The sequence below is a fragment of the Rutilus rutilus genome, assembly GCF_951802725.1.
Source record: "Rutilus rutilus genome assembly, chromosome: 1".
NCBI classification, from domain to species: Eukaryota; Metazoa; Chordata; class Actinopteri; order Cypriniformes; family Leuciscidae; genus Rutilus; species Rutilus rutilus.
Genome location: NC_140209.1, coordinates 46,718,558 through 46,736,592, shown reverse-complemented (window position 1 = coordinate 46,736,592; position 18,035 = coordinate 46,718,558). Strand labels below are relative to the sequence as shown.

General features: G+C 37.3%; 1 protein-coding gene across 4 annotated transcripts in view; it reads left to right on the top strand.

Annotated features, from left to right (window-relative positions):
• Positions 1–18,035, top strand: part of znf385c (zinc finger protein 385C) — a 99,927-nt gene that overhangs the window by 41,707 nt on the left and 40,185 nt on the right. Inside the window, exon 1 of one of the 4 annotated variants that reach the window (XM_084424014.1) lies at positions 7,645–7,841. The exons of the other annotated variants lie outside the window; for them this stretch is intronic. Within the exon in view, the coding sequence (XP_084280140.1) occupies positions 7,832–7,841 (10 nt within the window). The 5' untranslated portion in view covers positions 7,645–7,831. Of the gene's footprint in view, positions 1–7,644; positions 7,842–18,035 lie in introns of those variants that run through there. 4 annotated transcript variants of the gene reach the window in all.

The following is an 18,035-nucleotide window of genomic DNA, read 5'->3' as shown; positions in this document are numbered from 1 at the left end:
AAGTATGGCAGAACGACAGGAACAGAGGGTGAAAGAGGCAGAGAGAGGGGGAAGTAGTATTTATTACTAAAAAAATCACAGTGGCATTAACATCATCAACATCAGCATCATGGCTGTTGTCATCAGTCTCCTCATCACCGTCATCATCGTCATCTGTGTTTTAAATCACAAGGGCATAATGTGTCCTGTCAGCAACTCTGTCAATGATTCCCTAAACCGACAGTGAACAAATCACAAACGCCTGTCTCACTCCACTCTATTACACGTTACCATTCATCAGTGTGTATGCAGTGGAGTTTGTGCGCGAGTGTCTTTCTTGACATCGAATTATTTTCCCAATTATACATGGCTGTTCTCATGTTTTAGCTGCGCAACAACTCTTTTCATGCAGATGAAGAGGAAGGACAGAGAGCGGGATGTCGAGAAGGCTAAAGGTTCTGAGCGCGTGTTTTATTGGGCAGCGCTTGACTGAGCGAGACTTTGCTTGGGGTGATGTCTGTAGCGTGTAATTAGGATTTCATCATTTCTCTCGTTCAGGCGAAAAATGGCACAATCTGGATTTACACTCACACACTATGAGAATAAACATTACAGTCTTGTGTACAGCACGATTCTAGTCTTCCTCTCTGTTTCTGATGCCGTCTATCACACACACTCAACTCACACTGTTATTCTCAGTGTGGTTAAACCCCATTGGCTGGTCAGGGGAATGGATGTCCTAATCCCTTTATCAGACCAAACAGATGCTGCCCCAGAACAAAGAGGGGTCCAGTGCGAGTGTGTGTGCTTGTGTGTGACATTGAGCGCAGGTCACTGGAGTGTATGTGTTTGACTCAGGCTAATATGCTGCTGTGAAATATTCAGGTTTTACATTCTCAGCAAATCACTTCAGATTCATTGTGACACTCATATTATGGGGAGTTCATTTGAATGTTGGAGAGAGGATTTGAATTCCCATAGACACACAGTTCATCATGTTTTATTGTGGAACATTATTTAAAGGATTTTGTATCATATGTCTATTTATTTTGTAATATTATTTTTTATACTATTGTGTACATCTTTTTACTGCATCATAAAAAATATGTATATTACAAAAATACTTCTATTTATATTTGATATATTTATTAAATATTTATTTTTTAATGTTTTTGAAAGACGTGTCAAGACATTTTGTTTTTAATGTTTATGCTCACCAAGGCTACATTTATTCGGTCAAAAATACAGTAGTGTGAAATATTATATAATATATAAAAAAAATATTTTATATATTTGAATATATTTTAAAATGTAATTTTATTCCTTAAATGTCACATCTGAATTTTCAGCTTAATTACTTCAGTCTTCAGTGTCACATGATCCTTCAGAAATCATCCTAATATGCTGATTTGCTGCAAAAAATAATAATAATTCTTATTAAAAAAAATAATAATAATAATAATGTTTTAACAAGTTTTTTATATTCAAAAAATTGTTGTGCTACTTAATATTTTTGTGAAATACAGACATACATTATCTTCAGGACTCTGTGATGAATAGAAAGTTGAAAAGAACAGCATTCATTTGAAATTTCCATATATATGTAGCGTAATGTTATTTTATTTTTTTAATTTTTTTATTGACATCTCTACTCTAATCAAAATATTACCTTCTAGTAGATGTTGCTTATTGTCATAATATTGTCATTTAGATTTTTCTTGACATGTTTGTGTATGCTGTTTGTGTTGGGTTTTGAATTTGTTGTTGTAGTGTGAGTTAGGGTCTGTGCTGTGTGTACGTGTGTGTTCAGTGTGTTGTTGTTTATGTGTGTGTTGGTGTCAGGGAGTGTTTGTGTTGTGTGTGTTTTTCCTCTGTCAGCTCTTGTCAGTGTCAGATCTCTTCAGTGCTCTGATGGGCAGTGACAGGCCAGCACAGGAAATGATGTGCAGGAAGCAACCTCAAGCTCCATATGACACTATGTTGGCAGACAGCCTATCTGTGTGTGTGCTTCTGTGTGTTGGATATATCTCAGCATCTAATCAAAGTAGGGTAATGTTGCGCATGACTGTGATAAATCTCTCTCACTCACTCACTCACACACACACACACACACACACACACACTCACACACACACAAATAGTCTTTTTCAGAAGTTAAAGGAATAGTTCACTGAAAAATGAAAATGCCGTCATCATTTACTCACCTTCATGCCGTGCCAAACCTGTATGACCTTCTCTTTCTTTCTTTTTTAAACACAAGAGAAATTCTCAAAAACAAATGGCTTAAAGCACGATTGCAAGAGTCATTCCTTTGCTCGACCTTTACTCTCATATTTTCCTCTGCTTTATGGACTTCTTTTTACTGGTTTTCCAGTCTCTCTTTCTCTCTCTCCTTCTCTTTCCCAGGTGCTTAAGACTCGAACTCCATTCTTTCCATTCTCTTTTCCATTCTCTCCCTAAATACACATATGTATTCGCTCTCTTTGTCCTCCCCCCAGCCCCTGTCATTATTCCATAGTGTCATGCAGCGGCAGCGCCAACAGTTGTGGGATGTTGTTTGCTTTAGGTTGTAAGGCTTTTTGTACTTCGATTTTCCAGGTTAAGTGTGTGAAAACTCTTTCTCTCACGGATATTCATATTGCTAGTGGCATTAAATCTCTTAGTTTGTTTTGTTCAAAATGTACATTCACTTTTACAGCAAATGTTTTGCATTCATTGGCTGCTAATTCAAATCCACACAAATCTCTTCATGTATGTTTCTTATAATAATAATAATAATAATAATAATAAAATCATGCAAATAAAGGAAATAATCTGCATCGAACTCTTTATATATTAAAGTCCCTTATATATTAATGTCTAAGTGGTGTTTTTAATTTGCTAAAGGAAAACCATGTACAAATTCATAAGTCAAACACCATCACTGAGGATTTTCTCCTTAAAACTGCAGTGAATACTGTCTCAAAAACGTGGTTTGAAATCGCTGGTGTTTCTGACGTCACAAATGACCTTGTAACCAATCAGGTCAACGTGTGATCGTCAACGAGTGGATCTCTGAGCTGGTGCGAGTGACTGGAGGCGGGGCTAATTTGCATATTCATGGAACGGCGCATACTAAATGAGGCAAGGGTGTAGAGTTACATTCAGGCTATTTCAAGGCAAGAATGTTTTTTCAAGGAAATTTCTTTTACATGTGTCATTTTGGTGATCAAAGATGAGTTTTAAGGGATAAAATTATTGACTATAGGGTAACTTTAAGATATTTTGTATGTACTGCTATAAATAGGCACTTGTTATAATGATAGTAAATTTGTCTCGTAATATAATTTATTTAAAAAACAAAAATAGATCAATTCAACAAAAAAAATCCAGGCAAACAGATGCATTCATTTTCAGACGCTTCAATTTTAACTGGTGAACGGCAGTAAAAAAAACTTTATTTTCCGGCTTTATCATTCCCTAAGCAAACTGGGATCTTATCAGCCTCGAAAATCTCAAGCTGCCAGTTTCTCTCTCTTGACTTAATCAGCAGTTTTTCTGTTTGACAGTCCGTGTTATCAGTCAGATTCGCTTGGACCTGTGCAAGTGTTGAGGAGGCAGATGGAGGAGGCTAGCATTACCAGGCAGTGAGACGCTACCATGTGCTCGTAGCAGCCATTTGGAATAAAGCTGCAAGTAAATTATGAGAGGAAACAAGAAAACAAAGACTAGCTCACAGCAGTAGGACCCTTTGAAATGAAATGCTCACTGTATTTTAGGTATTGGCAAAAGCGCATGTATGGCGTTTGTATGTTTTCCAATGGTTCTGAATGATGGGATTGATTGGCAGGCTGCTTTAGTTACATCAGCTATGTTTTCAGCTGAAAGGATTTTCACTGAGCGCTACGCTAAGGTCATGATACTGCTCTGAATGTCTGTCTGCAGCTGTAATAGACTCTTAACGCTACTGGAGGAGTAAATCACTTCCTCCTCCACCTGCCCATCACCTCTTGTAATACGCCCTACTGCACTCTGGAAAACTGAAGGCTTGAAGACTAATTGCTGAATTATTCAAATTATTCAGGAACAGTTTTGACTTTTGAGAACTTTTGACAAGTACTCAGTGTTCTCTACAATTTGCTCATGCAATTGTGTGGCTACATGTCTTGAGACATGTTTTTTTGAATGTGGTTTTAGTTTAAAGGCATAGTTTGGAATTATTTAATTACCCTCATGTCGTTCCAAATCTGAATGCTTTCATTTTTTTTTCTGTGAAACACACAAAAATGATCTCTAAAGAATATTTCCATATTTCCAATGGAACTAAAAAAACACTATTAGAACACGAAAACAGAGATTCTATATTCTGATTCTTCTGAAGTCATGCACGTCCGCTACAGCTCACAAATTATTTGTGTATATTCCATGGAAAAAAATGGAATATATGGAATATACGTAAATAATGACGAACTGTTCTTTTATCTAAAATGAGAGATGAAAATGCTAATTTGATGCTCTTAACACTAGAAGTGCCAGAATTCCATCTATTATTTTGACCGCTAGATTCCAAACTCTATATCTTTAATGATAAAAACCCAATTGAGAGATTAATGCATTTATTGTATTAGGATATCTTTTAAAAACAAAACAACACCAAACTGTACATTTAAACAAGTTTAATTATACATCTATAAATAATAATATCCGTAGATGTCCTCAACAAAATGACGGAGTAGCCTATTTTCATGTTTACACTGTTCGATCGCGCCCGCGCCTTACACACACACGTACACACCATATTCCAGCATTGCAATCTTGACATCGCAGCCTGTTCATTATAGCCATAATAAAATATAATAATAAAATAGTCAACCTAACATATAAAAATTCCCCTGCTCTGTTTATATAGTCAGTAGTACAATTCGTACCATTTTGCGCATGTGAAGGATGATTTTTTTCCGTCGATATTGGAACGTGAGTGAAGTACAAAGCCTATAATAAAGAATAGTTTACCATCCAAATACATCGCAAATGTTGAAACATTTTGATTCTAATTAGAGAGTTACGTGAGCCCAACGCCGCTTACTTTCACTTTCGCTTGAAAGTAGCCGATTTCATTTTGGCTTGTTTATAGTTATTTTTTCATTCTTGTTCTGTTACATTTCATTTTTTTCATTACATTTAAATGATTTGTTGTGGAATATGTTTTGTGGGTTTTTTTTACCACATTTTATTGTTGTGTATATTGGTATGTATAATACCGCGGAATTCAGTGCGGTCAATCTGACCGTCTATGGCCGAAATATGTTAATTCGGTTTTTTTGCCTTATGTGTAATTTATATGAAAAACATTTTAAATGAAAATTCAGACACTTTTAGGAAAAGTCAGGTACCAGCAGGATTTATTGCAACAAAGTTATTGCAGATATAAAATTCAAAACGGTCAAAATGACCGTCATGGCAGTTCTAGTGTTAAAGAGGCCAAATCAATAATTTGATTGTATTAAATTGTTCTCTTACTTGAGCACAACACACAGACAAACACTAATCTATGTGTGTGTGTGTGTGTGTGTGTGTGTGTGTGTGTGTGTGTGTGTGTGTGTGTGGATGGATGGATGGATGGATGGATGGCGGAAGTATTTTGGCAGGAAGAGGGCACAGCTGTCTCTGCTGTCACCGCTAATGTCTCAGAGCTTCAGAGCTTCAGGCTGAGCAAAATGAAACACATACACATATGCACACAGAACCGGCATACATCGGATCACTGTTTGGGCTATATCTACAATATTACGTGATATGTTGAGCGAGAGGAGTCATGGTCACAGTACATACCTGGAAGCAAAGATGATGCAGGAAGGTAATTTCAGGGATTTAACTGTATGTTAAAGAAAAAGAAAGAATTGAATAATCTGTACAAAGATGAAGAGCACCTCTTTTCTTTCTAGTCATTTGTCAAATACAGCCAAGGCCACTCTCCAGTACAGACACAAAGACCTCCAGGGGAAACTCTGGGAGAGGTGTTTATGGCACCAGTAGGGGGTCCAAAATGCCCCAGAGCACTGATGGAGATACCATGCTGTAATAATACCAGCCATCAGATTTATTGAAAAAAATAAAGCCATATTTTGTAATGTGAATATGGTCTAAAATCTTTCCAGAAACATTTCCTGTTCGGTTTCTGTTCTCTCGCAATCATTCACAGACTACACTGGTTAATTTTTTTCTGATCAGGCAGGTGGTTGACGATTCACGGTTTGTCTCAGTTCACTTGTTTGTTCTATATCAAGGTATGTCGGTTGTGCAGAACAGGGAGTGAAATGTTCCTGAAAGATTAAGTATGTGTTTCAGGTTGTTCTGTGGAGAGTTGGTTGATTTGAGATTGGAGAATGTCTAAATATGCTTATTTCCCTACTGTATAGGTGAAAAGATGTGACATGAGTTGTATGTCCGAATTTGCAGTATTTATGAAACATAGGCGAAGGGTTTCTGTACAGTGCATTTTCAACGGAGCATCCCATGAGTCCAGGGAGAGTTTTAAATGCTGGTGATGCAATCTGACTGTCATTGTAGGTCACATGATAGTGGCAACATGTTGAATGTACTTTCTCCTGATTGTATTCATACTACACATATGCGTACTTAACCTATTTCTTAATGATTGCAAAGTTATTAAATGTAGCCTGTACCTGTACCTGTTTATTTATGACGTGATTGTGAATCTCTGCCGTTCCACTCACATATGCTATGCTGTTCCAGACGGGCTTGATCAGCTTGATACTTTGGCTTCTTTTGGAACATTCTTGAAAGATAGAAACATTGACAGCCAATCAGAATCCACCCAACTTTAAAGAGATGGTTCATTTATAGGGTACAACTTTACAATAAGATTCTTTAGTTAACTACATTAGTTAACATGAATTATAATGAACAATACATCTACAGCATTTATTAGTTAATATTAATTTCAACATTTACTAATACATTATTAAAATCAAAGTTTGTATTTGTTAAAATTAGTTAATGCATGGTGAACAAACAATGAGCAGCTGGATTTTTATTAACTATAAATACTGTAACAAATGTATTGCTCATTGTTAGTTCATGTTAGTTAAGACAAACTAATGTTAACTAGCCTAATGAACCTTATTGGAAAGTGTTACCATTTAAAGTGACCATTTAAAGCTATAGTGATCTTTACAGTTACCGTTCTTGGTGTGAACAGGCCTTAACCGTCCGGGTTTTGTCTGAAACAATTACATGATTGTTGTATAATAAATGCAGTATCCCACTTGATATGTAATACAAAACAAACATATTTTTTTCTTCATAATTGGCTATGGTTTAGTTTTAATCCATGTAAATGTATCATTGAGAGTATCCTATGTCTGCTAAATTATCTAGAATCATTGTAGGTAGAAAAATACCACCCCCCTTCACAGACGCACACAGAATTATTTAGCCGAAATCAAGGACCATGAAAGGAGAAAATAGCACCAGCTAATTTTCCCATCTGTGCCGTTCGTTCAGGTTAAGCGGCAGGCAGCAAAAAGAGCGAGAGAGAGAAGGTGGTGGGGGTGTAGATGGGGGTAAAAGACTGTCGATCATACTCTCCCTCCTCCTCCTCCTCCTCCTCCTCCTCCCCGTCGAGGGCGCGCAGATCAGCGGAGCACTGCGCGCGTGTGTAACGTTCCCTCTGACACATCAACTCTAGGACCAGAAACAAGAGTGAGACTCATCGAAGAGTGAGAAATCTGAGGGGAAAAGTCACATATCGAACTGTCGGAGAATATTTATTAACCCTTCTGATTTTCCTGCGCTAGTTTTTGTCTTTTGGTTGGTTTCTTTTTGGAAACCAGGATATTTTTCCCACAACATGCTTATCGGTAAGTCAGTTCCAATAGAGATATGATTGTATTTGTATTCGTGGCATATTCTGTAATAATAAGTCTTTAAATGTGGTAATAGTGTCACGCTTGTTCTGCGTTGAAGATGCCTCTCGTGCCCAAAGTCCTTGCTCTAGTATGCGCACTGACCACCGGCACGCGCAACGCTTTTTAGTCGAGGTGTTGGCTCGTGTTGCTTAATCGATACGAAATTAGGCTGAAAACGAAAACTTCACAAGAAATATAAGGCAGACGTTGTAGAATTTTCTAGAAGCCGAGAAGCTCCAGAAGTGAGTGTGTGAGATCTGTGATTGTGTGTGTGTGGCATATTTGGTTGCACGAGACGCTGGCAGATGCGCGTGCGACTGTCATACGCATGCCATCAAACGGCCTTCAGTGTGTCTGTTAGCCGCTTAACTAGAGTGACGTTTGGTCCAGTCAACACCTGTAAAAGCCCGGTCTTTTAACAACTAAAATATTTTTGGACCCGCAATCCCTGTTTAATTAGTAGCAGGTGCCATGGTCCTCAAAACACACGTTTCCCTTCACAGTTGACCTCTGTAGTGCGAGAGAGCGATGCACTGAGACAAAAAAAATATGAGCGAACGAGGGATGATAAAGAGAATGCTGTGTAAGTTTTGTTCATCTCTCGTGACACGGCCGAGCGCATTGGAATGACATTAAAAAAAACTTTCGTGCTCTCTCTCTCCTTCTCTCTCTCTCTCTATCTCTCTCACTGGTCCTGCAGCGAGGTAGCTACTACAGCAATGCAGAAATTATTTTTCATTATTTTTTCATTTATGCATCGTGAAAATATTTTATGAACAAACATGCGTTTAAAAAAATAAATAAAACGACCTGATAAGATGTCATTTATTCGCCGCCACTGTTAAATTCTGTAGGCTACAATTCACAGCTTATCTTATTTTAAGATGTTTTTCTTTTTAATTCATGCAACAACAAAAAATAGTTTTCTGCTAAAATAATTTATTCTTTAAAGTCCTCCTTTAAAGGGCATTTTGACTCTCAAAGCACCCTGGTCTTCCTCACAAGAGCTCAATGCAGCGGAGCGGAAAATTAAAAATGATAAAGGATTGATCCTGCACGCGCTGGAAATGCTTTATCAATAACGCAGCTCATTTAAGGAAATCGTTTGAGTTTTTATTTTATTTTTCTTAGCTCATGAATTTCGTTGGGATCGAAGCCATTTGTTTATGCATTTCACCACGGTGCCTTTTCATTTTGGGGTTTTCCATTTCGTTGTTGGTGATTTAATTGTTTTTAATAAACTGTGTGCTTTAGATGTATTTGTAATATTTAAAAAAAAAAACATATCGTTTATTTTTTATTGTCTTTTGTATATGTTATTTTTGTTTTTATTTGTAAAAATTTTTTTTTAATTCTATTGGAGTTATTTTTGTATTTATGTTTTTCTACATTGAATGTCACTTACATAGAATTGCTGTGTCTTGACATTTTTGTTTTATAATTGTAATTTTTAATTCTAGAATCCATCATTTAGGTTTTTGTGAGCGAGGCTTTTGTAAATATAAATGAAAGGAAGCAGGAAAGATTGAAATGTCCTTCTCACCTCCTTGGTCTCAATTGCTCTCATTATTAACTAGATACCACTGCCCTGTCCGCTTAGCAACACGGACAAAAAGACACACAGATGTTACACAGCTACACAAAGTTACACCGAAAACTGTTTAAATAAAGACGCTCAGATTAAATCCAAGGAAGATGGAGACAAAGAGAGGAGGGAAAAAGGAGAGAAAGCTGCAGCATGAAATGGCACCAGCTTTCACTCACAGTTAGTCTGAAATCAGCACTTATAGACGATCAGCATCAAACGGATGTGTCTGTATGTAAATAATCCATCACCTACTCCAGGCGTGAATTATCTGTGAATGTAGCTCAGGTTATGGGGACAAAGGTCATGCCCTTGACATTCTTTAACAGTCTGGAGCAACATTTTATTTAAATGACATGCATTGTCTATACCTTGACCATCACTTCTTAGTGTTAGCTTGGTCAGTATTTTATGTGCTTTTGGCATAGGATTGTTAAAAAAAATCAAAACGTACACGTCAGAACGCTTTGCATAAATCAGCTGCTAATTAAAATCTTATCTGTCTGTCTCTGTCTCGAACATTCTCCTCTGTAATTATGGAGGTGTACGAATGCGAGTGTGTGCTTCTCTCTGGGCCGAAGTCACACCGTGATCATTGGATTTTTTGGCTGTTTTCTCAACCCCCCTCTCACTGTCATGGTTTCAGTTGTCGTGGCAGCGCCCCAGCCCGTGTGTTTGTAAGTGTGGGGAATGCGGTAATACCATCCTTTAAGCGAATGCTCTTTGCCAGCCGCATATTACTACACAGCACTCTATAGGAAGGCCCTACTGAAACACTGCAAACTCAATGTAAGACATTTTATTCACAAATATTGTTTTTATTTGAAATTTTTTTTGCAGTATGAAAATATAAAAAGAGTCATTTAATGTTCCTTAAAGTCTGGTTATGAGGAAAAATATGTTAAATAAACTGTCAAAATTATTTTTAATAATTGCTGTGATATTTTTTCTGCCACAGTTTTTGATGTTTACAGTGAAAATCTAATATCGAATGTGACGTCATGTCTTTATATAGTAATTTTTAGTGACTTTGAACGTGGCTCATCCAATCAGATTTGAGAGTTTGAGTTATGCAGTTTTTTGATAGAGATTTGATCCAGATTCTTGCACCATTCTTCAAGGACTTACTGCGTTTCTATAAATTTGCTGTTGCTTCCCTCATCAAAATCAGCACCTTGGAAATTCCGACAATGTCACCTTTTTCGTTTTCTAGTCTTTTTACATTTTGGCTTTCAGCGTTACCACCCCGCAATTTATCAGTCGATGAACACACAATGTAGAGCACTGGTGCGTCATGATAAACTGACATCCAGAGCAAACAGTCTAAAAGCCGCGTTCCTTTCTTGGGTTTTGTTTTTCGGCTCGCCTCTCCTTCGGTAATGGAGGTTATGTTCAACTCATCTATTTAGTGACGCAGTGACTGTGAGTGTGCGTCTGCTCCCTAGAACAGCGAATGAGTGACAGGGCAAGTCATTAAAATGAAATGACAGCATGGGCTTGATTGGCCTGTCAGTTCATCTGAAGTGCTTGTGTGTAAGTGTGTGTGCGTGTCACAATGACAAGAGGGTAAGGCATATGCTCTCAGCAGGGGTTACGAGACCAAAAATGACCGTCTATCAGTGTATGTATGTGAATGTTTATCAAAACAGGCTGTGAGTGTGTATGTACAAACGATGCGCTGAATACGGACTCGTACGGCACTTGACTTCATGACCCGGAGAGAGAGACAGAGAGATGCAGGATGAAACAGGGATTTAACCCGAAATGGAAGAACTTTCTCTCTCTCTCTCTCTCTCTCTCTGATTAGAGTGTGACAATCTTTGAAGCAGCTCAGTGCTGCGTCTCTCTCTCTCTCTCTCTCTCCCTCTCTCTCTGTCCGTCTCGCTGAGTAAATACCTTCTATTCCAGTTCCTTTATGAGGAAGCTGATGATAAGGAATGTCTTTCATCCACAGTAGATCGGCTTCTTCCATCCCAGCTTAAGAGAATGTGTGTGTGTGTGTGTGTGTGTACGCCCATGTGCGCACAGTGATTTTAGGATTACGTTTTTCCTGTAGCCCAACCACAACAATAGTGTCTGTTTGTGTAAGTTTGTGTGTGTTTGTCTAGTGTGTATGTCTAGACTCTAGAGCTGCAGTAATGGGGTGTTTAGAGATTCAGCTTTTACTTGCTAGAATGACTATCACGTTTTAAGATGAAGTGGCTGAATTAAGTTAAACGTTGAAATACCCATTTAAAACGGCATGAAACAGCATCTGCAATGCATTTAACTTCTTTAATGTGACGTATTTCCTAGTCCAACAAAATATATGGCGCAAAATAATGAAGGGAGGAACTAGTTTGTTTAATTGGATTGCTGTTGTATGGTAATGATGTTATAGGTTCATTGTTCCTGTGGTCTTGGCTAAATCAGCAGAAAGGAGTAGCAGTTGTGTAGCTCTTTTAGAATAATGTGATGAATCATGACATTTATTTATTTTTTACACTATACTGTTGAAAAGTTTGGGGTTGATAATGTTTGTAAAAGAAGTCTCTTATGCTCAGCAAGGCTGCATTTATTTGATCAAAAATACAGTAAAAACAGTAATATTGTGAAATATTATAGCAATTTCAAATAGCTGCTTTTTTATTTTAATATATTTGAATATGAGATTTATTTCTGTGATGTCAAAGCTGAATTTTCAGCATCATTACGCTAGTCTTCAGTGTCACGTGATCCTTTAGAAATCATTCTTATGTGCTGATTTGCTGCTTCAAGAAATATTTCTGATAATTATCAATGTTGATTGTGCTGCTTAACATTTCTGGGTAAACTGGGATACATTTTTTTCAGGATTCTTTGATGAATAGAAAGTTAAATAGAACAGCAAATATTTAAAAGAGATTTTTTTTTGTAATATTATAAATGTCTTAACTGTCTCTTTTGATCAGTGTAATGCATAAACTGCACAGTTAATCTCTGACCACAAACTTTTGCTAATATTTTATTTTTAAAATATTTAAATCACATTTAATTGAATGTTGTTGTAAGATCTAAATTTAAAGTCAGCACGAAAGAGCATTTGCAATCTATTTTACTTCCAGAGTGCAATGTATTGAATTTACGCATGATACTGAATATTCAGTTTTTAAAAAATGTAGGATGAGATTGGGAGTTGGATCCGTCAGGAATTGATTGCACCCTGTAAAGTTGATGTTGCAGACCTGAAACCTGAAAGCAAGTTTGCAGTCAATTGTGGAGAGGAAGAAATGTCCCAGGAATCATATTTATTCGAGCCTCTAGCTGCTGGGGCTCGAGATGGTGGATGGGACATGAAGGCTAAAGGTCAAGTTCTCCCTCGAGAGCATCTATAATTTGCTATTATTGCCGTAGCCTTTATTGCATTAATGTTAATCTAATACCCATTAAATTACTGTGTTAACTATTGGCAATATTTTATAAAGGCTGCATTTCCCATTACAGCAGCCTAAAAGAATGCTTGTAGCTATTTTGCTATATTCGTTAACATTATTATTTTGATCATCTTTTCAGAAGTGAAAAAAGTTTTGTCTTAACTTTATATATTTTGATGAAATGTAATGAAGAACATTTTGTTCTTCATTAAAAAAAAACATAAACCGTTAAATTAGGCCAAAAAAGGCCATTATAAAAATAAATAGGGCAATTTTTATTTCATGCTGACTCTAAATGATATCAGCTGTTTCTTTAATAAAAGCGAGCATATTATTTGTTGTAATGTCAGATTGTCGCCCCAGTGGTAACACCGAGCTGTTTATATTGATATTGACAAATTAAGAGACGTTGCTGCCAGTAGTTCTTTGTCACCTTGTCAGTTCTTTCTCCCTCACACATGCACAAACACAAGTGAGCAAGTCCTCACCACAGCGCCAAATCATTTATCCTCTCGCATCGTCTCTGCAGTGGGAGCCATTTTGGTGCCACAGTTTCGTTGTAGCAACTGAGCCCAGAGGGGGCAACAGAGTTGCCGCAGGACCAGTTCGAGCCAGCATAGCAAAAAATAGTACCCTCCGTCCCCATCCTCTAGGCCAACTAGCCTTTTTGGTTCCTCCCGTCGCTTGCGGGAAGGTGACTTTGACATCCGGCCACTGTTATCTATGCTTTGCCTTGACTCAAAGTGATCATGGAGGTCATTAAGGGCAGCAAGAGGTCTAACTGCTCCCCTGCTGGATAAGACAGTGGTGCCAGTGTTCTCTAAAGGCCCTTTACAGGGGTGTTGGGTCTGACGAGTTCTCCTTGAGTGCTAATAGCCCACGTATGCTCATTGCGCGCACACACATATGCGCACACAGAAGGATCAGAAAGTGGAAGGGCAGGGTTGATTGGGGGTAATTTGGGGATTTTGGAAGGGCAGCTATTTCGTCTACAAATGTCCCTGGAGAGAGAACGAGTGGAGGAGGGGGAGGGAACAACAGCGATAACGTTCACACTCTGTCATGTGCACGCACACACACAGCATTGTTTTGTTGTGTTGGCCACATTGATACATTGGTGCACTGTGGGATGCTGGAGGTGTGTGCGGTGGCCTAGAAAAAGCATCACACCCGTGGCTCCGGACAGGAGGGAGAGGGGGGTCTGGAGAGGTAATTCTGTCTTTAGGCTCCTACAAAGAAGGTCAGTACTGCCCATGGGCCTGTCCTCTCCTCTCCTCTCCATCATTAGCTCAGCCTCATGACGTTCTAAACCCATCTTTCTTCTGTGGAAAACAAAATAAGATGTTTTGAAGAATGTTCACGCTGCTCTTTTACCATATAATTCTATCATAACTGGGAAAAAATGAAATGAAGTGAATACATCTTCATGATTCTAAAACTAAATTAAAATAAAATGGTTGACAATTTAATATTAGTTTTTGATACATGGTATATTATAAAACTGATGGCAATTACACTAGATAGTGCTGAGAAATTTTAAGTTGTGAAACATTTTTAAATGTAAACTACATACACTACTGTTTAAATGTTTGGGTTAGTAAGATTTTTTTTAAAGGAAATTATTATCATTTTCAGCAAGGATTAAATTGCATTAAATTAATCAAAAGGGACAGTAAAGACTTTGATAACGTTAAAGATTTCTATTTCAAATAAATTGTTCTTTTGAACCTTCTATTGATAAAGGAATCTTGAAGAAAAAAATATATATATATTATGGTTTCCACAAAAATATTTGACAGAGCAACTGTTTTCAACATTTTTGACAAAAAAATAATAGTAATAAGTAAATTATCATATTGTGTCACTCTGAAGACTGGATTAATGATGCTGAAAATTCAGCTTTGTCATCACAGGAATAAATTACATTTTGAAATATATTATAGACTTAAAATTTAAATAGACTTATATAAAATCTTTATATTATTAAGAAAAATATTTCCATAATAAGCCAATCACATAACGTTTGGTTAAGAAGTGTGTAATGTGCCGACTCAGCCGCATTGAACTTCAACTGTAAACACATGTATGATGCAAAAACAAAACCATCGAGCGAAATACCGGACTGAACACGGCTGTGAACGACTTTTGCAGATTATGTGAAGTAAAACTACGCATCCACGGTACAATCAGCGTCTACGTCACGGCTCTCAGCCCGCCCTCTGTTCGTTGATTGGCCGGCTGTTTTGAGGCCGGAGGAAAACTGAAAGACAGGTCGATATCTCAGACTGAGTACAGAAGCGAACTGAAATTGAGCGGAAGTACGAAGTCTGACGTAGTCAGGCTAGTTTTTACTATAATTTTTAAGAAATAAATGCAGCCTTGGTATAATTTTCTCTCTTTGGGGATTGATTGGCCATTAAATCTTTCACTTAATAAAAAAAAATGGTAGGAACATTCTTTAAAATGTCTACTTTAATGTTTCACAGAGAAAAATCCGGAAATGTGATTTCTGGTTGAACTAACCCTTAAAGGGTTAATTGGTTAGCCTTTCTTTACAAAGTCTGTGCTCTTTAGATGCATGACTAAAGCTTTAAGACAGAAAAGTAATTAGCCAGCTAGTCACTTAGGATGTAGTCTAGTTTAATGTCTGGTTTAAGTCAGCTAAGCCCATAAGCCTCTTAGTCTGGAGATGGCTTGATTGGCTTAGTTCTGGATCTGATACAACTGCTAAAGATTGGCCGGTACTAGTTATGCAACCAAATATGATATTATCAGTGTTTGATGTGTTTAAATGCGTGTATATGAGAGAGAGAGAGAGAAAAGAATATGACCGCTTAGATCTGTCCGAGTCTCTGTTACAAGGAAGGTCATTTCACTTAACGTGGTTGGGAATATATTCCCTCTGAGATACAGCAAGGCTACAGAAGAATAGAGTGGGTGAAAAGGAAACTCTGATGTTGAGTGTGTGTGAGAAAGAGAGAGACAACATCTTCTATCACTAGTGAGCATTGTATTGGCTCTGATGCGCTCTGTCTGCCCAAATCTACTGCCTGAAGGTGAAGTCAATGCATCACCTTGACAGCGTGTGTGTGTGTGAGAATGTGCACACTTATGCATGTGTGTTTCTGTACATCTATGTACATGTTTAACCTTCATGTTCAGGAGATTGACATTTGCTGATTTTATGTTCAAGGTCCCAGAGGTGATGTACATATAAAAATGAAAACATTTCGAAATTGCCTTATTTTCAGATCTTCATATTCTTGTGCTGTATGTTCCTCTGACCTAATTAAAACTTATTAGGCATATTATTAACTATTTCCCCGCCATTGACAAAATTTTCACTGTTATACTGTAGGGGGCGCTATTACGCATCTTCTGAAAGAGTACAGAAGCTCCAGATCAAAACACAGGCGGAGAAGAAGCAGAAACAAGCGATAAAAGCATTGCTTACGCACATCATCAAACATTAAACATCATATAAATCAAAACTGCCTAATGTTACTGAATGAAATGTCGAACCCATGAAGGGGTATAGGACGGTGCAAGCTTTAGGGGTGTTGATGGACGTGATCTACTCCATTTATGTTTTGATCATCATTCTGAATTCGATCCCGACGTAGTCTTTGACAAAAACTAGATTTTCTCCGCTTTTTGATCAAAATGTTTTTGTTTTTTTAATGAAACATCCACATTCAAGTGTTGATAAAAAAAAGAATGCATGAAGCTAGAAGGATTGTTTTTTTAAAGCTCTCTCGATTCTTTTTTATACATTGTATGTTCAGATATTCATACTGAGGGCCACAACATTTTGGTGAAAATGATCAAAAATGGCTGGCAACTTTTTTTTTCTTTTTTTTTTATGCTGGTGGGGAAAGAGTTAATATTGACTAACTTTTTGTGTCTGATTAATTTGACCCCAAAATGTAGGTTAAACTCGAGTAACTGATGATCAGTCAGCACTATGATTAGCAGATTACCCAATTACAAATACAATAGATAGCGGCAGCTGTGTACGTGAGTGCGTATTTGCCTCTCTCTGTATTCCTCTCTTCTGTGTTGTGTTGTCTAACACCACAGCACTGATAGGCCAGTCAGTGGATACATAAAGTGTGTGTGTGTGTGTGTGTGTGTGTGTGTGTGTGTGTGTGTGTGTGTGTGTGTGTGTGTGTGTGTGTGTGTGTGTGTGTGTCATCATCTCTAGGCCCGGGTGATTAAGCAGATATTCACATTGATTTTGATGTTTGTGTGTATATAAGCATCATTTTAATGCACTTTAATTATTTTAAACAGGGAATTTGTTTTTAAACATTTCTGTGAATTTGTTCTGAGAAGTCGATCATTTGAGTAATTTGATTCATTTTGTTATCCCTCAAAAATTGCCTAACAATCAAGTAAATGTTTTATTTTAGTAATAATGTATTGGAGTCCAAAGGTTCTGAGATCACATTGGAAATCTTAAAATTAAAAACATGTTTTATACACTCTGATCATGCAAACTCCTTTGTACAAGAGGTTGGATACTTGCTTCTATTGAAGCACAGCCTTTTACTTAAATTGTTATGCAGATAAAATTATTTACAATGAAATTAATTGTATCAAAATGCTAAATAGATGCATTTCCTCTATTGGTCTCGGCTTGCAAAAAAAAAAAGTGGAGGAAAATGACCCTTTATGCCGTTTTAGATGAAATGCGCATTGAGATATTTATTAAATGTAATCTAAAGACTGAAAAATATTGAAAAGCAATTTTTTATTATATCACCCAGCCCCAATCATACCACTGTAATTTTACTCATTTATGCTAAAAAGGCAATGGCTTTTTTAGCATTCAGTACGTTCCCCGTTTCAAAAGAGAGAGAGAGATGGAGAGAACAGAGGAGAAAGAACAGAGAGATGGACAGATTAGAGTGAAATGAATGTCAGAAGTGTTACGCTTTGTGCGGTTCTTCAGTTAAATCACCAAAAGGCTGTTTAATAAGTCGACATGTCTTCAGTTAGCAGAGGGACCGCGGGGACCGTTTATAGCGGCGCGCGGTTGATGTCACGAGGGGAGGACGGTAAATGAAGTCTCACAGATGTGCTTGTGTAGATTAATGTCTTCATTGAACTGCCATTATTTGGCATGACGCATGAGGCTTATTTAAAACAATTACAGACCACTGCTGC